Raw genomic sequence first — 24803 nt, 5'->3', positions numbered from 1 at the left:
ATGCATGCCTACTTCAAACGTGCATGCATATTTCAAACGTGCTTGCATATTGCATTACTATTTAAGATATTGTCTGTTTTGCCTCACAGTGTACTGTAATGCTGGATGTGCCAACGGCTGGATAGCTGACCGCTACTGTGACCAGGTCAGTTTAGGGCCTTACTGTCCACACTAATGGTCAACTGAGAATTATCATCCAGTCGTTATAAGTCATCTAAGTCACAAGTCAAGGATCAGACAGTTGTGTGCAGAGATGTAATCAAGTCCATCACTAGTCAATTCACACTCACATTGTGAGGCGTTTTGGCGAAATGAGACAGTACCGGGCAAAGGTCGAACTGAGAGTTTGTGGGTATTGGGAAAGAAAATGAAATCTCCTTACAATACTGTTCGTTGCACTACACTTGGACATTCCGTTGACAAGTTATGGCTGTTTAAATTTCGCATTTATTGACACATCAAAAATGTAAAATACTGAGCAAAAGTCCTTCAAAGTTTTGACTGATTTGTAGTCGTTAATATGAAAGATGACAATTTGTTTTTTCCCTAAACACATGTTTTTTCCACAATTTCTTTAAAATAGGTGTAGTAGATGTGTCAAAGATTACAAATATCAATAAATCAATTAATCAATTTAATTTACAGTCAAATCACACATTAAGCAGCAAGTAACAGGAGGTTTTCTGTTTGTTCTCGTTTTGTGTGTTTATTGCAGACTTGTAACGTTGCCAAGTGTGGCTTTGATGCCGGCGACTGCGGCGTGGATAACTTCAACAAGCTGTACGGCGTGGATATCAAGGGACCAGTGAATATCACAATACCAAAAGGTTAGATAACCTTTCAAAACCCACAAGGGAGTTTTGGAGGAATTGGTAGGATTGAGGAAGGTAGAAGGAGATAGATGTGATCATTTGTACATGTATTGTATACTTTTAAAAGTAATTTTTAAAATTGCACACTGGTTCAAAAATGCTACCCTACCCAACCAAACGAGGCAAAAATCACCAGAGCTACCTCAGAGTATTTGGCAGTTTTAACCCTAACCGCCCTGAATTCTTCAAAATCCTTTTTGTCAAAGTGGGGAATTTGGGGGATTTAGGTTACATGGCAAAAGTGTGTTACTGATTTCGTAGGATGCACTTTGTCAAGGTCTTGGGCCGTACCTTGTGTTGTTTTTGCCTTAACCATGCATGAATATAGGCCTGGATTATGCTTGAAATCCTCCTTACTGCTCCAGGATGTCACTGGCCAAGCCTCGACATATTGACAGTCACTGCTGCAGGATTTTGCAGAATATTCAAGAAATAATGGAGAAATTTGCAGGATTGAGGCTACATGTACAATGTATATGCTATTTTTCCATAAGGCCAATTGGAGGATTTTGCAGGATTGAGGCTACATCATAGCAAAAAGGCCTAGGGAGTTAGGGTTAATGAATCCTGCACAATAAAAATAAGTATAAAGAACAGTCAAAATGTCCACCTACACACAATCTTCATATACCCGTTACTAAGATGCCAAACTATGTGTAAAAGGTGTTCATTCTTTCAGCAAAATGAAAAAAATTCACACACATCCCTTTGTGATTTGTTTTCGTTTTGCTGAATGAGCACTTACCTTCTTGTGATCTGTGGACAGAACTTTAAAATGTGTTGGAGCAGTTTTATACGTCTGGTTTAAAACCGTTGCAAAATTGTTTATACCAAAGCAATATCGGAAGAGGGCGCTCTCTCTGCGTTATACATATTCATAGGATGTCCAGTGCTTTAGAGAATTAGTTATATAATAAGGAATAAAAGTGTTGAAATCACCGACAATTGTCAGCAGATTCGTGGACTGGTTGGAAGTACCTGTAGTCCAGACTTCAAATCAGGTGATCCGAGTTCGCGTTTTTAGCTGCTTCTTGTTTTACCTTTTTAATAGCATAAGTAAGGAAGGAACATTTCCTATGTTGGGTAAAGCCTATGTTGGGTTTGTGTTGTCTAGAACAAGGCATTAGATATGTATGTAATGGACCAATCAGAAGATGGCAAACCAGAACCGTTTGGAAAAAAACAATTTGCGGCCTGGTCACCGATGATAGCCCAAGCTTTCTTTAACTTTGAGGGTTTACGAAAACCTGGCTCCATCCCCAAATTCGTCTTCGTCTGTTTCTCCAGCCCAAGATTCAAAGGAATCCTTCTACATTCAAACTCAATGAAAAAAAACCCAACCATTTACCTTGTGCGACAGAATTTTGGTCTCTCTATAGCAGATAATGGACCAATACAGGGTGAGTAAGAAAAAAGCGAAACCCAAATGTCGGGACCATTGTTTTAGTGAAGTTGTGTGTGTAGGCATTTCAAAATCTAGGATATGAAAGCCCAATTCATAAGCTTTCTTTTAGTAGAAATATCACTCATGTACTTTTCAAGTTACGTAATTTGAAACACAACTACCGTTTTAAAGTTCTGTCCACGGATCACAAAAAAGGTGTGCGTTCTTTCAGCAAAACAAAAACAATTCACACACACACATCCCTATGTGATTTGTTTTCATTTTGAAAAAAGAACACACCTTCTTGTGATCCATGGACAGAACTTTAAAATGGTGGTTGTGATTAAAATTCCATAACTTGAAAAGTACATGGGTGATTTGAGTGATCCTTGTACTAGCTTATAAATTGGTCTTTCATATCCTAGATTTTGAAAGTGCTATATGCAGAACTTCACTATTACAATAGTCCCAACATTGTGGTTTTGCTTTTTTTGAATCACCCTGTATTGTCTGTCAAGTCGGAGAACTCATGTCATGAACCAGGAGCCTGAAGCGGGGACGAAGCCAAGATTTCTTAAAAACCCCGTTATATTTTTCGTACCCACTCAGGAATCATGGTCTTTTTCTTGAACCTGACCACCATCTTCGGCGCCAATTCCTCGATCACCGAAGCACAGTATGACGATTACAAGATTGTCCGGACCGCCACCGTCGCCCAGAAGTACAAACTCATCACCATGCTGCTCCACGAAAACATATCGGACACGATGATCAGTGTTAACGTCAGCGGACAGAAGAATGACGGGACGCTGCTCAACGTAAGTATTGATGGAGAGAGAGGATCAACAATTTCTAAATTATTTGGAATGAAACACTGGTGTTGATTGGCCTTTGCTGAAATTGGCTCAATTTCTATCCAATGATAGGTCCTGTAGCTCTGGTTGATGCACTTGGAATGTAACAGTGTGTGTGGTTGGTCACTGACAGTAGTATGCCATTTTTCTGTCCAATGACAAGCAACGTTACTCTTGTTAGCTTACTGTATGGTACAAAATGGGACTCTGTATTTGATTGGTTCGGTCAGATTTTGGCTAGATTTCTGTCCAGTGACATGAATGACAGACCCTGTATTACTTTGGTTGATGCACTTGGAATGAAACAGTGTATGTGATTGGTCACTGACAACAGTATGCCATTTTTTTCTATCCAATGACAAGCCTTGTTACTCTTGTTGGCTTGTGCCAAATGGTACACTGTATTTGATTGCTTCTGCTACAGAAATCCAACTTTACTGTCCAATGACATTACTTGTAAGTTTTTAATATTTAATTTTCTCTCCAACCCAGGTGGCATTCAACGTGACAGTCAACTCAGTCCCCATTCCCGAGAGGGCGCTGACAATCGTCAAAGAAACGGATGAAAAGACAAATAAAACCGATGATGATGATGATGAATTGTCCAAGGTCCTTTTCCCTGACATTCCAGAGCATGAAAGGTCAGTCAAATAACTTCCAGTTCCTCGTCTGAGAAGTTTTTTTTAATCCCCAATCGGCTCTTTGCACAAGTACCCCCTCAGTCAAATAACTTCCAGTTCCTCGTCTGAGAAGTTTTTTTTAATCCCCAATCGGCTCTTTGCACAAGTACCCCCTCAACGGCAAGAACAGGAGAATCGGGGGAGACCACTGGGAGAGATATTCGAACGCATTGCCAAACAACGCCTGATGATCATGTGAAGACACTGTGGCTTTGTGCACATTTAGAATAAATTTAGTTGTGTGTACTTCATGCTATGCATGCACAAACCAGTACGCACAATTGTGAGGCGTTCTGGCAATATGAGACGGAACTAGACACAGGCCTTAGTGAAGAAAATGAAGAAAAAAAACTCAATGAGTTTTTAAAAAAAATTTTGGATTTCAGATTATTGATATTTGAAATCTTTGATACATGAATTACGCATGTTTTCAAGATATAGCATAAAACTTTCGCAATAACAGTGTTTTTCAGGTAAAACACTTACAGTCTGTCATTTTCACGACTTCAGAACTTCAGACTTTAAAGGCCTTTTTCTCAGTATTTTATTGTTTTGACATGTCGGTGAATGGGAATTTTAAACGGCTATAACTTGTCAATGGAATGTACAGTGGAACGCCGCTATAACGAAAGTGATTTTAAGCTGCTGGTGCTCCGCTATTCACTTTTCAATAAATAGCGCCTTTTAGAACTTCACCCTGCACGCCTTGGTAGTTTACTGAAAGACAACTTTGAACACATGCTGACTGTTGAATGATGTAATTACATATTTTTTGAGCTTACTACCTACAGCAATGGGTGGCTTTCCCCTTCTATTCCTTAGGGAAATAATAGCCACTTGTCACTCTTCTATTGACATTTTGCAACAACAATGTTCGATACATTTTGCACACAAAAATCAGGAGCCAAGCACGATGTTCGGTATAGTGGTGTTCGGTAAAGCGTCGCTCCCCTGTACTTGATTCAAATCTTCAAAAGAATTTCGTTCATTATAAGAAAAGCTCTGTTTTACACAGTACAAATCCCACTTTTTTGATTGGACAGTAATTAAAGATGGTAAAGTTAAATATATTTTTCTGCTCTTCCTTTTCCAGGGGGCCCAAGATTCACGTAAACACCAACCCCGCTGTGGAACTGCCAGCCATTGACACAGAATCACTCGGCGGAGAAGTCACCTCAAAACTGGCCGAGCTCGACAAAAAACTGGCAGACGGTAAGCCCCCTGGCCTCTAATGGAATGTAGAGGGCGCTATTTGTGTTAGCCTGACTTGAGACAATCATTTCCTGTAGAGGGAAAATTCACTATCACGCTGAATTCATAAAGTTTGCCTCTCAATGTCTTTGAACAAATGAGTAACAAAATTACTTGCGATATTGTTCTCGTGAAGCAAATTTTAACTGGTCTATGTTGCATTTGCAATACTTTTGAAATATTGTGAAGTGTAAAGCTCTCTTTATTTCGGAATATCCATTTATTGCCCTTGGTTTGACGGACCCAGTCTGGACACAAAATAATGCAAACAAAAGGATGTTAAACACTTTGTAGATCCTACACATGGTTCCTGGATGTGCTGTATTCTCATCACCCTCGTAGGTTTTTAGGTTAACTTGCACGCTCTTTTGACTTTTTTTCAACCGTAGGGGACATCACGGACAAAGGCTACAGAAAATTGAAGGCACAAATTCTTCAAGAGTATCTACAGTCACCGGATTATGTGAACAAAGGTGCTGAGAAAGCAGTAGCTGACAAAAATATTGCAGCATACCAGAAGGTTGGTGACTCTCCAAAACTCTTGCAAGATGCTGACGGGAAATTGCTCCACAAACCGGAAAATGACAGAGTTAATGTGGAGGACAGCATGGACGAATTGAAGAAGATGAAATTCAGGCAGGCGGATTTCCAGCCGGATTTGGGAGAGGAACGGGTGAGGAGAAAGGGCGTTGAAGGGGAACAAGACTTTGTTGGATTTGGTCGGAGTAAAGTACCAGAAGTCCGTGACACCAGAGAGAAAACTTTAGCTCAAAAGGAACAAATGTTGAAGGAAAAGTTTCTGTTCGATCAGAGTAAAAAACTGCAGGAGATAAACCAACAGCCAAAGCAGCAGCAGCAGCTGCAAGAAGTTGTTGATGTCCAACAGCCTCTTGTGCAACAGCAACAGCAGCAAGTATTTCAACAGCATCAACAACAAGCTTTTGGGCAACAGCAGCAGCCAATTTCGCAAAAGCAACAGCAGCCAGTTTTACAACAGCAGCAGCAGCAACCTCTTTTACAACAGCAGCAGCAACCACTGTTACAACAGCAACAGCAGCCACTGTTACAACAACAGCCACTGTTACAACAGCAGCAGCAGCCAATTTTACAACAGCAGCAGCCAATTTTACAACAACAGCAGCAACCAATTTTACAACAACAACAGCAGCAGCCAATTTTACAACAGCAAAATCCACTTATGCAACAACAGCAGCAACCCGTGCAGCAGCAACAGCCAGGCCTACAACAGCAGCAGGCGGACTTACAAGGGCAGCCACTGCAACCAAAAATACAGCTTCAACCCCTGTTTCAACAGCAGCAGCCAAAAAGCGATCAACAGCAGCAACTTTTTCCTGAGAATCAGCAGCTACCTATGCAACAGCAGCAGCAGCATCTTAATATTCAGTATCCAGAAATCAATCAGCAGCAGTTGCCAGTTCAGCAACAGCAACAAGTAAATGCACAACAACCACAAGGTCAAGCTCAACAACAGCAGCAACTGAATCAACAACCACTTTTTCGACAGCAACAGGAGCCCAAGTTACAACAGCAATTAAACCAGCAACAACCGTTTTCCCAACCAGGGAAGGAACAACTTGGCCTGCAGAAGCTACAGCAAGAGCAGCCCCATGCCCCCCAGGTGGACGATAAAATTCCTGAAGATTTATCCAAAAACTCCAAATTTGCCGGACCAGGAGGTGAAGCCCAACAAAAACAACCCTCCATGAATAATCTAAATTACCATGACAACAGCAGGAAGATGCCCAATCAGAACAACGGCAGGAACCAGTTAGGTGGTCAGCTAAATCCGCAGCGGCCGCCAAATATCCATGAACTGGAGCCAGTCCTGTTCAACAGGAAGCCCCCGAAGCAGGCTGCTTTGAACCCTCGGGGGCAAGTTGAGCAAGTCGGTCCTCAGAACTGGCGGGAACCCGTCCTGATCAACCGTCAACCTGTTGCTCCCAACCTGGTGAACAAGGGGAACCAGGGAAATCCTGCCAACAGACAATTTGTTGCCGAGAACCAGTTTCCTCAGGACAGGTTTAATCCGTTCGGTGCAAAAGAACCGGAGCAGTGGTTGCCCAATGAAAATGCTCAGATTCAGGAACAAATCCCGAAACAAGACGACACTGTCAAACAACAGATGCAGCAGGATTCAGACAAGAAAACTGGATTGAACCGGCCTGGGCTGGAAATTGCCGGACCAGACCGGAAAGAACAACAGAATGCTGGACTGAACCAGCCGCAACTGGTTCCAAAAGATGAGGAGCAGAAAAGGATAATAGATGAAGAGCTTCCGAAAAAGAAATTATATAAGGGCAGAAGGAAAGAAACTGGACGAAAACTGGGGCTTGGGAATAATGACATGAATCTCCGAAGGCGGAAACTTTTATCAGATGAAAATTATGATCTGGTTACAGAACAGCACCACATCAACACATCTTTACTAGAAGAAATTTCTTATTTAAATTTCACTCACTCTTCCAGCACACCGTTTCCACATGCAAAATCTAACAGACTTGGTAATGCCCAAGGAGAACTGCCTAGTAACAGAGAGCATCATGGGATACACCCAAAGCACCTTGGGAAATATTTTGAACAAATGAGAATCAATGCCGAAGGCGACGGTAGCATTTATAAAAAGTCTGATAAAACAAGCGCCAAAGGCGCAAGTCCAAAAAGGCAGGAGGAAGATGCCGTTGCCATGGTGATGGATGATGTCACGGATGAAGAGGCTGAGAAAATGGCGGAGGATGCTGACAAGTTCATGAGGAAGACAAGCTTCCTGCCGTGGGAGAGAAAAGCAGTCCCTAAGGTAAGACCACTGACCTGTATGCTAACAGGATTGACTAACAATGCCTAAGTTCTGAAGCCAACAGCTGCCATCTTTGTTCCCCATGATAATGCACACACAAGATTTCCGACAAGGCTTGCGCATGCTGTTGATCATTAAATTTCTTGCACTCAAACATTCTAAGTGTGTTGAGGTTTTCTTTTAAAGTTTTAACCAGTTTGCGCCAATGGCCTTGTATACACGCAAAAGTTTTGCGGTTTTCAGAACGGATGACAGATAAACACGCAGGGAGTGAGTCCGGAAATATCTGTCGGCGACCCGCTCGCAGCGAGCGAGGCTGGAAATTGACGGTGAATGGCTTCAACCCGCCTGGCTTGTGGTCGAGTGAAAATAAATCCCGCGCCTTGTTCCGTTCTTGTCAAAATAATCGCGGCGTGAACTGGTAACTGGTTTTACTTCACTTTAGGCATGTTAGCTTTAGTTATGTATAGAATTTGCATACATGTATATCTGCCAAAGTCTATATTTTGCAAGTGTTGTATCTAGGACGTTTCAACATCATACAGCGTTTGGGGCTGCCTGAAAAGTATGGCTACTTTTCAGAATGACTTCGTAGAATAACACTCCCTCTCCCCCCCCCCCCCACCCCCAAAACAAAAATTCACCACAATTTTTCTGTAAAATTACATCGTATTCTTTACTAGGAAAAAGAAACAAAGTCGGATTACCAGATGACAAGCTACAGGAGCAGGAAGACACTGGACACATTTGCCGACTCGCTGATCCACGTCAACAGGCTGTTCAACAAGCGGTTCGGGTTCATATCCCGCAAAGTGCCGGGCCACATACCCCACATGATTGACGTCAACATCATGAAGGAACTACAAGCAGAGTAAGTTTGGAGTAAAAGTCGGTTAAGCCTCCAAAATTATTATTAAGGGAATAAATGTGTGCTCCGGAGGTTTTTATCACTCTGTTTAATACCACTTAGAGTCTGGGTGCTGATAATTACCCGAGCCGGAGGCGAGGGTAATTATCAGCACCCAGACTCTAAGTGGTATTAAACAGAGTGATAAATACCGACCGAGCACACATTTATTCCCATTCATAAATACCTTTTCGGTAAAAAAAGATCAAACAATTCGTTCAAAAAATCCTGATTTTGTTCAGCAAGTTCACTTCATGCTTTTTGAAACATCCCTCTAGCAAAATAATGAAATGTTCAGCTGGCGAGTAAGATGTAAACAACCCTTTTATGGAGATTGACGCACGCGTAGCATGTTCTGCGCGACATGGACGCGATGTCGCGCAGAACGCACCTGGGGCGTTGCGTTTTGAATTTAGAACTATAAAATTCTGACTCGCTGGTAGTGTTGCGCATGCCTACGTGAGGACGGTGAACGTTCAACCAATAAAACGGCAAGAGGCACTGGATTTTTAGGAGTCCACATTTTATTGTGACACTGGAAAAGTGTTTAAGACCAGCTAGCCATGTCTTTATCATCCGTTTAAAACCGGCAACGTGACGGGCTCTCGACCAATAGGAATAGCTAAACTGTCTGAGGTATTTATGAATATTATTTTAATACTCGTAGATTGCATTGCTAACGTCCATGTAAACATATGTGCCCGCTGGAACTTTTCTCGAATCACATTCAATGATTGTTTTCTTCCGAATGATACCATTTCAAGCTTAATAATTTCACAGGGTATTTTGTACTTGAAGTAGTTCCATCTTTATCTGTTACTTTTTTGTGAAATTGGTAGGTACGTTTCAGGGCAATGTTGCTACCATGCCTTTAAAACATGAAAAATTCTCTCTTTGCGATCAGATTTCCGGCTGAGTTTGATGAGACGTCGTCCCATCAGATCCGTCACTCCAGGGACATGCAGTTTGCTTTCTCCTACATGTATTACATCATCGGCTCCCCGAAGGAAGTGGACACCAACGAAATCTTTGACGAGTTTGACACCGATCATTCCGGGTATGTGTATGGGTTTTTTACGTGTAAGGACCGGGTCACGTTTGGCACAAAATTGGCATTGCAGAATTTGCAAAATGTTGCGAACTTGGAAATACGTCTTCTTTTTTATAGATCCTGCATGCTTGTTTAGTAATTAGTCTTTTCATTTTGCTGTGTTTCATACATGTATGTTCATCTGATTGAGAAGCAGTATTACCTTAGAAACAAAATTCAAGATGAGAACCAGTAATAGGCAAACAAAGTGTGATGCGATCAAGCTATTAAAATGAGTAGTTTGTCAGGAATTTTTATTTGGAGGTACAGGCCAAAATAAGATCACTTCATCACAGCACCCCATTACATCTCTTGGTGTTCCAACTTCCATAATTTTTGAACTAAAGATGGTATCAGCATGCGGTTTTCACAGCAGTAATGCTGACATTGTGCTCTTTTCAAATCTGTAATAAAAAAAAATTGACCTGGGTCAACAAATGACTCATGTAGCTTGATCACATCACAAATGGTTAAAAACAGAAGGATAATGCTCTTGTTGATGTATTTAACTTCTAATTTCAACTTCATTTACTTTCTCGGTGGTTTTGATTGAAAATTGTCCAGGGTGTTGTCAGATCGGGAAATCCGTACCTTAGCCACAAGGCTGTTTGAGCTTCCTCTAGATTTACAAACCCTGAGCTCCCTGGAGAACAACTTCATCCAGTGTGCCAAGAACCTCAGCAAAGATGTCTATGAAGACCCAAGCCTCATGCAGGAAAAGTACTACGAAGAGAAGATGGTCAGTCAGTCAGTAGTCAATCGCATGTTGATCACGTATCAATCACATGTCAATCTCATGTCAATCACATGTCGATCTCATGCTAATCACAAGTCAATCACATGTACATCACATGTCAATCACATGTCAATCACAAATCAAACACATACCGATCAAATGCAGAAATACTGTGAAGTGAGGATCATAAATCACTCACAAGTTAATCACATGTCAATCACATGCATGTTAATCACATATCAATAACATCAATAACATGCTAATCACAAGTCAATCACGTGTCCATCGCATGTCAATCACAAGTCAATCACACACTTGTCCCGTGTCAACCAAATGCAGACGTACGATGAATCAAGGATCCTAATTCACTCACTAGTTTATCACATGTCAGTCACATGCCAATCACGAGGATGGTCAGCGAATAAAGAAACTTATCTTGATTGCTATCCGCTCCGTTCACAAGTACCCCCTCACCGGCAAAGAAAGTACAGTTGGGGGTGACTGACCGACGCCATCTTGCCTGACTGCAATATTTTGCCGCGAAGCGCGGCCACTGCGTGTACATAGTACAAATCCCCTGGTGTATGTGCGTCACACACTAGGAACGGTGTGCGCGCGTCAACCAGGGAAATCTTTGTGTCCTGCCCATGGGACGTCATTGCTAGGTAAAAGGGCGCCCTCTTTTGTTAGCGCACGGAGCCCATACCACTTGAAACAGTCAATACACAAATATTGACTGCTTTCAATTGGTGTATCAAGTCAATGAAATACATTTTCAATTCAATATACTTTTATATTCAGCACCGCCCTTTACCATTGCATTTAAAAAACCAATACAGTATTAAAAGGTTCATGTGCATAAAACATGCCAACTAAAATGTTTTTCCTGAAAAAAAAAAAAAACAGACTTGATAGAAAGACAAAAAACAACTTTTATTGCAAAGGAACCCGAGTCCTTTCGCAAAGATTTGCACATTTCATGTTTTTTTCTTCTTCAATATTTTATTGTTTTTGCAGCCGCAAGTAACAAAGGCCTTAGTCGCTAAGTGCACAGCGGTGACTGATCTGATGCAGAAAAGTGTCAAAGGTCAAACCAATTACAAGTAAGTTGGGCAGTGTATTTAAAAGATAAAAAAGTCAACAGGTCTACGGGCTATAAAAAATGGTTCATGATTCTGCTTTACCGTTAGCAAAGAAATTCTTGCCAATTTGGAACATAATCTGAGTCAACGGTTTGTTTGTTTCATGGGTTAGCAAGGAAATTTGGCTTGTGCTCATGTGTTGACTCTGTAAAATAAGGATTTTTGCTTAAATTTACATTCCTGTGCTCTTCAACACATTCCATTTTTTTTCGCTCTTAATGCATTTTTAACTTGAATGTTTTATTCTGACAAATAAACTGTTGCATTTTGGGCACAAACAGCAAACTGGTTCCTGGTTGGTTCATTGTTGATACTGATTGTGGGGCGGAAACCGGCTTATTTACAGATTTATTGTCGGTCTGCAAGAAATTTGAAATTTGTAAAGAAATACTTCAATAGGTCTCTCTCAAAGACGGCCATCTCTGTACTAGAACTATAACTGTGCATTTCACACAAATCAAGCAGGCATTGCGCAGTGTTGAAAATGTTCCAAACACACGCGCTTGATGCTCGAAATGTTTGAAATACGACGCAGCCGATGCGCGTTATGCAAGTTGATGCTCAAAATGCCGATGCACGTGGCTGGTCTGTTGGAATGACGTCATTTGAGAGAGACCTGTAACCAAAATGTAGTTCGATTTCTTTCAGTCCATGTCTCCTTCAAAAGCGATTAACTTTTGTATAGCTAGAAAAATAGCAATTTAGAAAAGGAATCTATTTTTTGGGATGAAACTCAAAAATAGCCCGGGAATGTAACTTTAAAAAGAACAGTGCTGAGTTTCTGAACTAGTGCTGTGAGCGCAAAATTTCTTTGCTAGTGTTGCATGCACAAAACTTGTTTGCTTGCCCCGTACATGCTGTAAGCATGGAAAATTGAATAAAGGCGCAGAATTCTGTGGTTTCTAGAGTCATACAATACGCATCCATCTCAATGGTTGATTGTCATTTCAGGTACGAAATCCTGGGTGATGACGATATAGCCTTTAAGATGATTCGAACCAATGTGTCACAGGTCATAGGTCAACTGGATGACATCAGGAAGAACCCAAAGTAAGTCCATTTCTGAATTCAAACGAAATACTCTAAATTTTTGCCTCATATTTATATAGGATTTGATGTTCAGTGGCAGCAGAAAGTGTTGAGCCTGAGTTTCGAAAGTCAGGACGTAAAGCCATGAAAGTGAAGCCAACGCTGGGAAACAAAGGCCGAGGTTTCGCTAACGCGCTGCCCAGGGTAGTGTTGTACCCAAGTCAATCACAAGCTCAGTTAATTAACTGAAAGTAAATCACAAGTTCTGTCACGAGTGAAAGGGGATGATCAATGACAAAGGAATTTGTCGCAGTTCATGTGTATAGCTTGTGACTTAGGCCAAAAAAAAAAATAATGATTGAATAAATAAAAATTGAATCTTCTTGTTGTCTTTTCTGTCTTCACAAAATACTTCTCAACAACCCATTTGCGTCAAAAAATGCTTGTTTTTATTTGTTTTCTTACTTACATTCGCTATTTTTTTCAAAAGAAACCTCTGTTATTTTGACAAATTCGCTTTGCGATAAAAGGTGATAGCTACTTCGCAATTCGATGTCAAGGTGACTATAATCACGTGCGTAAACCTAGCGCAGTGCAGCGACAACTGGTTCCCGCCACGCCGGGGCCAGTTTAGAAGACATGATGAAAATGCGGTAATAAGTCTGTGCATGGCTATGCGATCGATCGATAGTGCTAGCATGGCTATAGATGCATTGCAGGGCACCAGTGCACTGTCAACTGGTCGGATTCAACATCGTAAAAAAGCCAAGAAAACACTGATGGAGAAATAACATTTTTGCAAGTTAATTCACAGAGTTGATCTAGCTTGTCTGTGTGTGTTTTCCGTGTTCAAAATTTCATTTTGAGATCGCACTTCTCGTATTTGGAGTGATACATGCAGTATGTTTACCAACATTTTCGACCATAAAAACGAGGTCTGTCGGCCGCGCACCACACATGCACAGTGCATCACACACTTCGGAGTTTTGACCAGCTTCCCGTCTTGACTAGCATTGTGCATATGGTGCGAACGACCTGAATTTTCCATTATTTTTTAAGAATTATGGAACGTAAATATATTGACAATAACTAAGGTAGGTTTTATTCACTTTTTGTTGCCATTTCGTGTATAGCTTTCGTAGTTCAATAGAAATAATTCAGGCTAAAACTTCACATATAATTGAACACCCCATTTCAATCTGCATAAAGAAATTTGCACACACAAAAAATTCTGACCAACCAACCTTTTTTTTGAAAAGGCATGTAATCGGAAGCAGAAGTTGGTTTTTTCGGCTTTAGCTCAGAACTGGAGGACTTGTGATGGACTTGTGAGGACTTTGAAGGACTGGACTTAAGAAATTACCTTGATAGAATTTTATCATATAGGTTTTCCTGGCTATCTTTAAATGTTTTGAAATCAAATTTACCAACTCTGTCAATTTTGATAGAGAAGAATTTCAAACGCTTTTACTAAAACTGATTCAATTATTTATCATTCAGGTCAACTTTAATAATTAAGTACGTTATCATGAATATTCATCAATGCAGATTAAATTCATCTCAGCTACTGCCAAATTTGACTTCTATCATTCATATTAAAACTTAGTAAGTAAGTAAGTAAATCTTGTGTGTGCTAAAGCATTTCCCTTGTGTCCTCAAGCACAATTCGGCACATTCACTTGCAAAATTTTATCAGACCAAATAGAGGTACTGGTACTGAACTCAAAGTAGCCAAAGAAGTGTAAAGATTACAAAGAACAACAAAACAAAGTAGATTTAAATTTAGAAGCAAAATTTAGCAGTTATGACGTCAAAATGAAGAATGATGATTGAACAAACTTACGATTAAATTGTGTGAAATGAGACAAAATATTTTTTGAATTGCACGGTTTGGCACATGTATACAAGACAAAATTGAATACTCTGGATGAAAATATGTACTCATGGTTCGAATTTGCTTGAACTAAAATTGAAATTGCATGACATTAAAAGTGCACAAAATCAATGTTCCTGAACGAGCTTGAATATTGCAATAGATGAATTTGAATGATAAACGTTTTCATGTTGCCTATATAATACTAACCTTTACTCCATTCCAGTGCAAAAACAACGCAAAAAAAGTCACTGACTACGTGTAATCATATAAGCTTGTAGTGTGTAATAATGTTAATTTATATTGAGCAAATTCCATATGTTCAAATTCGTATCACATAAATCAATACACGTACAGTGTACTCCAAAGTCCAAGTCCAAACATGCTCAGCGCATTATGCAGCCAATCCAAAAACAGTGGGGCAAGATGATAAGTGTCAGGCTGGGTGTTTGATGTGCATTACACAAGGCACAGGACCTACAGTTTTATGTCTCATCCGAAAGACGCAGGATTGAAGGAGCCCCATCATATCCCAAACAAGCCACCAACCAGGACAATTTCATGGAATGGTCTCCCATCCAAGTACTGGCCACAGTCAATGGTGCTTAACACTTTGCAGTTACACCACACATTGAGCTAACAGTCTGTCTGGGACAAAGCACTGTGCACTGAATTTTTATTTCTAACTAACAGAAACAAATCTACATATTAATAACGATAAATACATTGTAATTCTTGTATAAAAGTGCCAAATGCATCAAAACTGGACGCTCGAGGCGCTTCACAGAAATACAAATAAACCAGTTAAAATTTAATATAATGAAACCAAAACTAAAATCAAAAGTGTAGGAAGAAACATAACATTGTGTCCTTCAGTATTGAATAATGAAATGTTTTAATTTGTACATTGTACATACCGGTATGTACATGTTGACATTGGGGTATTAGTCAAATAGAAATATACGCAATTTCAAGCTTCATGTACATGTATGTTCAAGTACTGAATAAAATTGCCTGCAAAAACAGATACAAAGTCCAAATACATGTACATGTAGAAGCCATTGTATAAAAATTTGGCAGAGTTCATTAGTAAATCAATTAAATAAGCACATTAAGATACACATTTGGAAAGACTGTATCACTGAACATGCAATCCAGTGGAAACTCCCCAATTAATTTACAAATCAAATTGCATCATGAATGTGCCCGATAAATTAGTTGAAGAAATGTTGGCATGTGTCAGGAGGGTAAAGCAGAGGTTTACTTTTTTCTACTCCAATTTTTTTTTTAAAGTATGCACCCTTCCTTCATAGTAGAGGGCTAACCAAGCTTTGGCTCAGGAATGGGGTAGCTTTTGGGGAAGAAGTTTAGTTGGCATGTACTGCTATGTTTTTTGCCGTGGCCTGGGAGGGAGGATTCCACCAGAGGTGGACCGAATCGATTAATTGTTGAAACCGTCTTCATTGACCTTTCGTCAATTAGTCGCATATCTGACGAACCGATGAATACGCGCGAATACGCGGAAACTCCATTCTGAGAAAAACGCGTTTAAAGTTGAACACTTTTTACGTGTTCATTTTCGATGTCACTTTCCCCTCTTTTACATTCTTAATTTATGCAAGGTAGTTATTTGCTTGTTAAAGTACATCTATTACTTTGTTTTTTGCTTGTGAGAGTAAAGGTTTGTCTAATTCTTGCTGTGAAACTTATTCGTCACTTTGCGAGATAGCAATAAACGTCATTGTGCTTATTCGCCACGTAAACATTTCTTATTCGTCACTTTGTAAGATAAAATTTTGAGTGTGTGCGCGTTTTCGCATCACTAATTCATGGCATATTCGTCACTTCTTTACAACACTAAATACGCACATTTTCAAAGAAATGTTTATGTTTTACAAACTTTTTCAATATCTTTTAAGGAAAAAAATATGGTAACGCTGAAACCCCACGTTCAAATCCAAGTACTCGCTATGATATGTTTTAATAATATAAAGTAGCTTAATTATATAAAAAAGTTATTATTATGGAAAATATCAACAAAATGATAAGAAAAGAAAACTGTGAATGTGAATTAACAATGAACGACGCTATTTATTTAATCATTCATTCATTTGAGACAGCAATTGTTTAAAAAAACAATCACAATTTTGTTTTATAATCCCATACTTATCATCTTCCCGGGCATAATAATCTCAGTATAGGTTTATTACTATTAGACATTTTGCTATAATTAGCCACTTAAAGGGCTCCTTTTCCAAGAATACAAACTTAATTGTATCTCAAATGCAGTATTTTTGGTATGCTGTAAACCGTCGTCTTTGAAAGAAAGTGTACCGCACATATTGTTTAAATGGTTCATATTTTTATTTGATTATCCTAATCATCACTCTCCAGGGCACACTTAATTTCAGTATAGGCTCATTCCAATGAGGTTTTCTGCTCCAATTAGCCACTTAAACGGGCTCCGTTTTCGAGAAAATCTCAATATGCAGTATTTCGGGTCTCCCATGGAACGCACTTTTTAAAAAAATGTACCGCACATGTTTTGAATAAAATAATATTTTTGTTTAATAATCCTTATTTTCACCCACTTCATTTCAGAATGGGTTTTTTTCCAATACGATTTTCTGCTCTAATTAGCCGCTTGAAGGGACTCCTTTTTGAGAATACCTCGAAATGCAGTAGGCCTATTGTGGAATTCCTATAAAATACCAGTTTTGAAGGAAAATTTATCCCACGGTTATACAATAAATCCCAGTCTGTTTAGGCCTATACACTGCGCAGACGTAGCCTAGTACTCTGTTCATTTTAACGATTAGAACTCCACACACACACAAATATATACATTAAGGTGAAGTAGTTACAGTTATCTGTTTCAAGTCATCATTATAGTGTTGCAGTGCCGTTTGTTTTGAAAGCTGACGGACCAATGAATACCTGGTTGTTCGTCACTACATCAGATAATAGATGCGCACTGTTTTGATATATACGAAACGTCGAATAATTTAATCGTCAGTTCGCAAGAAACAGTTTTTTCAACATGTGCCGATTCGTCACTTAGTGGGTTTCAGAACTACAATGTACAAAACTGAAGTGTTTTTATGAAATAAAAACCTAAAAATCTGAAAATTCAAATATTTTGAACCCTAAAACTCAATTAAAAAAACCACCAAAATGGCCCATTCGTCACTTCGTCAGATATGCGACGAATTGGTCAAACATCCAAGAAATGCGGTTGACCTGGTCACTGTGATGTTTCCCATACCGGCAGTAGTTCACAAAGTGCTCGCAGTTGTTGGAGAAAAGACGGTACACTGGCTTGTTCCCATCTGATTGACTGTCCAACTGATGCTTCATTTTATCCAAAATATCAGTCCTGACTAACGGTGGCCAGAAGTGATCTCTGTCGTTGTTGATTTTGACCTTATCATTTCCGGAAACTTCCCAGATGTCGTCGACACAGAGTTCTGGTTTGTCTTTCGCTGACGACTCCAAACTGAAGCTCTTATTCTTGGAGAATAGTTTAGCATTTCCGTCAGCAGCTGGGGCGAAGTGGACGACTTGGTGGTGTTTACCCTCCCAGTCGCCGACATAGATGCCCCAGTGCGCGTACGGCAGAGTGCGACTGAACTCCAACCTGTCACCTACATGCAACCGAGGCGATGGATCCGGAGGGCACCACTCACAGACCAGCCCGAAATTAATGCGCCAGTCATCATATCGACAGTAGTTAACAAAGTCCTCACTGTCTTTGAACAAAACCTTGCATGCATGTCTGCGCGTCTTACCCGGCAACTGACTACTGATTTCCTCAAGAATATTTTCCCCGTCTAATGTTGACCACCTCAGATCTCCTTTGTTGTTGATTCTGACTTGTCTGCCTTCGATAACTACATGTATCCAAATGGATTTAACCCAAAGTTCTGGTTTAGGTCTCGCCGAGGACCCAATACCCGAGGAAGTCATTGCTGAGTCGCCCGGGTCAAACAGGACTACTTGCTTGAGGTCGTTCCCCCACTGACCGATGTAGATGCCCCAGCGCTGATACGGAGAACTGTATCTGAACTCCAGCCTGTCTCCTACGCGAAATTCTTGAAAGAAGCCCTCGATGTCGATATTATCCTTGCTGTACCATTCGCTTACTCTCCTGTAATTATTGTCTTTGCAGTAGCCATACCGACAGTAGTTCACAAAGTCCTCACTGTCTATGAACCGATTTCTGCACACGTACACTTCTAAACTTGCATGAATCTCATGTAATTCTTTGAGCTGATACGTGATTTCCTTGCGAATACGTCTCTCGCCTAGTGGTGGTGACCAGTCTTTACATGTATCTGTGAAGTTATTGATCCTTACTTTACCGCCTGTCTTAAATAAAAACGTAAAGATGGGGGTAACAACAATTGCCGTTACATCTTTACTGGGTGGGAATGCGACATTCAAGAAGGTATTTCTGGTTGAGTACGTGCCCCACTCATCGTCGTTGAAGAATTGGACTGCATACCAGGGAAAGGGGTTCCATTTACTGATGGACTTGCAGATGGCCCAGGAGTGCAGGTACGGCAGTTTGTCATTGTCTAACTCCAGTCTGTCTCCCTCACACACATTATCTAGGAATCTAAAGATATCGTCCCCATCACACCAAACACTGACTCCTCCCAAGTTGTTGTCGCTGGTTTGGCAATCGGTCGGTTTCGTGACCCAGAAATCATCATCAATTGTCCGCCTCGATCCTGTACTCTCCGCCATGACTGTCAAATGTTTTTCCACTGCAATCTCAGCCAAATGGTTACGATCAGCAACTCAACACTTGCACTACCTCACCATGTAAACCGGTAATGGTTGCCAAATAGTTTACGTGTCTCCTTTGCGACAAAATTTGATCTCAATGATAACTCAACATGGAGTTCATGTAAAAAGTAATGGCGCCAATTAACACAAAGTGACTCGATGAGGCTGGTGTGAGCAAAGTTCACTTACATGCATGATATCATCAGGTGACGTGGTGCCTATAAATATGTTGGGTGTGTCGGGTCCATAGTACAACATGTTGCTTTTCTGAATAAAATTTGCAAAGTGTTTTCAGTTTCTTGCCATGATAACTGAGGTCAAAGTGTCATAGTTTTGTTTGTTTGCCTTCTAAGGATGTGACTTTGCATTTAATTTCGTAAACGTTTAGCAAATATTTTGAGAACCGTTTTAAATGTTTAAACGTTTAGCCATTCACAGAGACCGACGCATGTTCATTATGTCTGCAGACCGGTGTGATTGACATGATAAATCCACAATGGCAGTCATTGAAAAAGTAAAAGCTGAACTACATTGTACCTACATGTACATGTATGCCCCGAATTTAATCAAGTATTGAAGTTCTTCAAAGGTTTTGTAAATTAAACATCGTTAATTATTTGTGCTATTGAGGTTTAACTCAAAGTTAACGTACATGTAGGTTCCTTTTTTATAATTTGGTTTTGTTTTAAACAGTAATTGAAACGGCCATGACTTTTGACAATTCTCCATAAACTTCCATACAATTATCAACAAATAATCTTGTACTCGTAACAACCAATCTTATACAAGTAAAACAACTTATCTGTAATATACAATCATAAAAAAATTACAAACAAACCTCATATAATAATAATTCCAACATATAATTTCCTCAAACATATTTTTCGTGACACAATAAAGCCAAACAAGGCATATGTGCTTTGCATTGCCAAGCTTCAATTTGCACATTTAATTTTTGTGTTTGAATATAATTTTGTGACATTTCTGTAGTAAAATACATCAAAGGTTTTTGTGGCAATTTAAAAATGTTTACACCGATTCTATTATTCAAATTCATCCAGCAACATCAGTTATTAAGTGCGCCTTTCATGCTAAATTTCGTCTTTTGTCAGACAATCTTAAATATTTAAAGAGATGTTATAAAGCACAGGGATGTTTAGTTTTGCAATGAACATGATGGAAGACTTTTGAGGTGCTGGCGGCAGAAAACACACTGGTCCTTTTTCCATGGTTCGCGTCATATTGAGCATTTGCGCTTTGCCTTAAACATGATGTAAGCAATGGAGAAATGACCGATATGTTTGCTGCCACCATCGTCTCAAAAAAATGTTTTGAAAAAGCTAGGAAAACTCGTATTGGCATGAAGTGTGGTTGTATTTTCCGGGGATGGGAGGAGGGGGAAACTTAGAGGTTGGGGGTGTGGAGGGAAAGGAGAGGGGAGAAGTTCATTTTATTCTGTCAAACTCTGAGGAGAAACGCAGGGCTCTCGTCCCCCCTGCCCCGCCCTCAGTTATGCCACTGCATTTATTTAGCATTTTTTTCTTCGCTCCCGCAGAAAATTTGTCTGCTTGAATGACAACATTGATCACGCCAGTCCCGACGCGTACATGGTGAAAGCCGTGCTGCAAGATTTCTACGAAGCACTCTTCCCGATCGTCTCGCAGTTTGAGCTGCCACGAGAGTATAGAAACCGGTTCTTACACGTAGATGAACTACGGGAATGGTAAGCAGGGCATTCCAGCAAAACGAGGAACAGAAAAATGTCATTTGGTATACATCACTTAGAATCTCACCTTAAAACCTAATTTTCGTCATTTTGACAGAGCACAAAATGCATGACCTGCCACAAACAGGAACACACAGTTTTAAAATACCACTTAAAAACTTTGGCTTTCTAGACCTTAATCCTGCCCATACCCCCGCTCCAGGTATTTTGTGAGGAGGGTCTTGAATTCAGCTACATCTAACGGCTATTGCAGAGTGAAAGCAACTAATTTCATAAGATGGAATTAGGCATCCGTGTGTGTGAACTCAATATTGGGTTTCGCACGGTATACTCCATGTTGTCCCGAGTAATTGTGAGAAAAGACCTACTTTGGGCTTTAAAAAAATACGTGGGTGTAGAGCAAAACCCGAAATTGAATTTTCATAACCCTGGCCTGACGCAAAATTCCATGTTATAATCAATAGTTTGGTTGCAGTACCCGCTGCTATATCAGATTCGAAGCAGCCAGCTGATCCCGGAAAGCTCGTTGGTCCAGTATTTAAAGATTTTGGCAAATAGTAAGCTGCAGGTCGTTGGTTTGAGTCCCACCCATACCAGTTTTTTTCTCACAATTATTCAGGACATCTATGAGTTATTAAAAAAAGAATTAAAAATACATCGGTGAAGGGCAAACCCAATATCAGCTGAATTCAAAAGCTATAGCAAATGATTTTTGGTTCTCGGATCAACAAAAACTGACCAAAAAGTTGCTGGTGGATCGTGTTTGATTCAGCTGGGCAAGAGTTAATGTTTAGGATGTACTTCCTGTGTTGTGTTTTAGTTTCACCCGCCAAAATAGATTTTACTTTTAAAATTCACCTTTCGAGACATCGACTGAAAAAACTCAGCCCATGGATGGATAAACGACTTCAAATTTTGAATTATTTGCAGCCCGACACTAATTTAATATGCACAGGTTTGACTTGTTCCCACCCCACCACCTCCCTTTAGGAATGATAACTTGTGTACCAAGAACCAGTCTACTTGTAGGATGGATCAGATCGTGCGCAAAGACAACCCAAAATGGAAGCCTTTTTACATGGCTTTTGTTGAACACCTTGTTCATTCAGACACCAAAACAAAAACAGCATATGTGTCAATATAATAAATATTCAAAGGTCATTATTTGTGGGGGCTACAAATTCAGTTTGTTGCAGAGCGTGAACGGCGCATCTTTAATTATTTATAAACTTTTTTCTCTTTACAGGAGGCGATATCGTGACTGGCTCAGGTTCTGGACACAAATCTCCCTATTTGCTCTGATTGCTTTCAGTATAGCATCATTTTGCTCCCGTCAGGTATGTACAATTTTTCCGTGAATTTCTGTCCCAGAATTTGGAAATTTGGATATATTTTAATAGTGGTTTAAGACCACACTGATGTGACTTAACAGCGGATGCTTTTTGCCTTATTTAGAATTTGTTTGAATAAAAAAAACCTCATCAGCTTTGGGAAGAATGCAAAATTCAAGAGGGGGTAACATCTGGTTTACTGTGAGGTTTATGTGGACTTTTTCCTCGAGGTGTGCCACCAAGGTTATCTTGAGGACTATCTTGAGGTTTATAAACCTCGAGGCCTACCATCAAGGTTTATGTTGAGGTTTATTTAAACCTTAAGGATTAGGTTTATCTAAAGGATTATCTTGAGGATTACCCTCATTATTTCAAAGTTTACCTGGTGTTTTACCTAGAGTTTTACCCTCAAGGTTTACCCTCGAGGTTAATTACCCTCAAGATTTACCCTCGAGATTTACCCTCAAGGTTTACCTTGAAGTTTACCCTTGAGGTTCACCCTCGAGGCTTACCCTCGAGGCTACCCTCGAGGTTTATCTCGAGGTTTATCTCAAGGTTTACCCTCAAGGTTTACCCTCAAGGTTACCCTTGAGGTTTACCCTCGAGGCTACCCTTGAGGTTTATCTCAAGGTTTACCCTCAAGGTTTACCCTCAAGGTTACCTTCAAGGTTTACCTTACCTTCGAGGCTACCCTCGAGGTTTATCTTGATGTTTATCTCAAGGTTTACCCTCAAGGTTAATTCTCAAGGTTACCCTCAAGGTTTACCCTCGAGGCTACCCTCGAGGTTTTTCTCCAGGTTTATCTCAAGGTTTACCTTCAAGGTTTATCTAAAGGTTTACCTGGAGGTTTGTCTCAATGTTTTGTGAAGTTTTACATGGTATGACCAGATGCCTCTTTCTTTTGAAGTTTCATTGGGATGGGACAAATGTTTTTTTTTTTTTAAGTTTTCGTGTTTTCAAAAGTTTTTTTCTTTTTATTTGTTGTAGCTGGTGGCATTACGGAGGCGTTGCTGTCCAAGGCGCCGCACGAAAATGAGTGAAGTTGCGGAAAAGGTTCAGCATGTATGACTAACCAAGAAAAAAGACTCGTAAAAAAAAGAACTAAAAAACCTGTACAGTGCTTGTCCGTGCCATCAAATGGTAGCGGTTAACTTCAAACTGTTCTTTAAAAAGTTGGACTAAGAAATTGACTGGGACAGGATTTGAGCTTGCGACCTTCGGATTGCTGTTCCACCATTCTACCAACTGAGCTATCCTGCCCTATGTTGGCGGCTTCCTATTTTGTCCATGTCTTTGTTCAAGGGGCGCTAGTCAGAAGCCATAAACCTGTAGATATGCCATGTAGCCAGGGATCACACTCAAAGTTCGCGATGCTAGCAACATTAGCAATGCTGCGAACCTGCAAAATAGCAAACGGGGATCTCTCAGACAGAATACAGCATTTTTTTATTACATAGTTTCAAATAAACCACAAAGCGAAACTGCCAAGGTGCATTCTAATAAGTTTGAAAGTGGAACAAGCAAATTCATCCCAAAAAATATTTGAGTTAACCGGACGTACACTGCATTGCACAATACATGTAGGTCTTCAGTACTTGTACAGTAAAATCTAACAGTAGAAGGACTTTAAATTTGGTAATTTTGGTGGTAAAAGGCAGATTTGTTTTGTATATTTTTGCACATAATGTCAATGTATAATTATACTTCTTCCAGATTTGTATTGAGGGCATGCCGATACTGGGATATATTGCAATAATTTATTAAAATACAACGAACAAAAAGGTTTTACTAACCTTGAAGAATTGATTGAAAGACGAAGAAAACTTTTTTCTTTTTCGACTTGATTTATCATCGAAAAGCCGATGAGTTCCAGAACTTTCCTTCTTCTAAATGGAAGCTTGTCAGCCGAAATAATTTGACGAGTTTAATTAATCAATCCTATCTTCATACCCAATTTGGTATTTTAGTCGAATAGTCGAATAGCCGCTTGAACACAAGCGTCTATGATATTTGTGCAGATTCGGCGATTAATTATGCAAAAGCACAACTGCGTCTGCATCTTGAGATTCTGACCATTCAGCGGGTGCTTACAGGGTGGATAAAAAAACGGAAACCAAGATATTATTGCTAATTGGAACAGAAGTAGGACACGTGTGAATCAAAGGGAGATATTCTCTGTTAGGGTTGAATCTCCTCTTTAAAATGACCCCTGGTCATGTCCTTACATTAACGGTTGACTGAGCAGTGACCAATCTTATGAAAGGGTCTATTTAGAGCATTGCACCACTTTTCATGGTGAAATCTCTTTGTTTTCCAGCTGCG

At 39.9% G+C, this 24803-nt stretch overlaps 2 protein-coding genes across 2 annotated transcripts in view; one reads left to right on the top strand and one right to left on the bottom strand.

Moving 5' to 3' along the window:
• LOC119725727 (N-acetylglucosamine-1-phosphotransferase subunits alpha/beta-like) overlaps positions 1-23569 on the top strand; it is a 41084-nt gene extending 17515 nt beyond the window's left edge. The window contains exons 12-25 of the mRNA XM_038197277.1: positions 90-145; positions 716-827; positions 2866-3074; positions 3603-3751; positions 4884-5002; positions 5431-7856; positions 8540-8727; positions 9668-9820; positions 10418-10592; positions 11607-11692; positions 12683-12781; positions 20980-21147; positions 22397-22487; positions 23469-23569. Of these exons, the coding sequence (XP_038053205.1) occupies positions 90-145; positions 716-827; positions 2866-3074; positions 3603-3751; positions 4884-5002; positions 5431-7856; positions 8540-8727; positions 9668-9820; positions 10418-10592; positions 11607-11692; positions 12683-12781; positions 20980-21147; positions 22397-22487; positions 23469-23549 (4112 nt within the window). The 3' untranslated portion in view covers positions 23550-23569. The remainder of the gene's footprint in view (positions 1-89; positions 146-715; positions 828-2865; positions 3075-3602; positions 3752-4883; positions 5003-5430; positions 7857-8539; positions 8728-9667; positions 9821-10417; positions 10593-11606; positions 11693-12682; positions 12782-20979; positions 21148-22396; positions 22488-23468) is intronic.
• LOC119725734 lies at positions 17786-19509 on the bottom strand. Its single transcript, XM_038197288.1, has one exon. The coding sequence runs from the start codon at positions 19380-19382 to the stop codon at positions 17820-17822; it is 1563 nt and encodes a 520-aa protein (XP_038053216.1). The 5' UTR covers positions 19383-19509; the 3' UTR covers positions 17786-17819.
• Positions 23570-24803: the final 1234 nt, after the last annotated feature.

This window comes from Patiria miniata, unplaced genomic scaffold (genome assembly GCF_015706575.1).
Source record: "Patiria miniata isolate m_02_andy unplaced genomic scaffold, ASM1570657v1 HiC_scaffold_1, whole genome shotgun sequence".
In the NCBI taxonomy this organism is placed as follows: domain Eukaryota; kingdom Metazoa; phylum Echinodermata; class Asteroidea; order Valvatida; family Asterinidae; genus Patiria; species Patiria miniata.
This window is presented reverse-complemented; position numbering and strand designations above follow the sequence as displayed.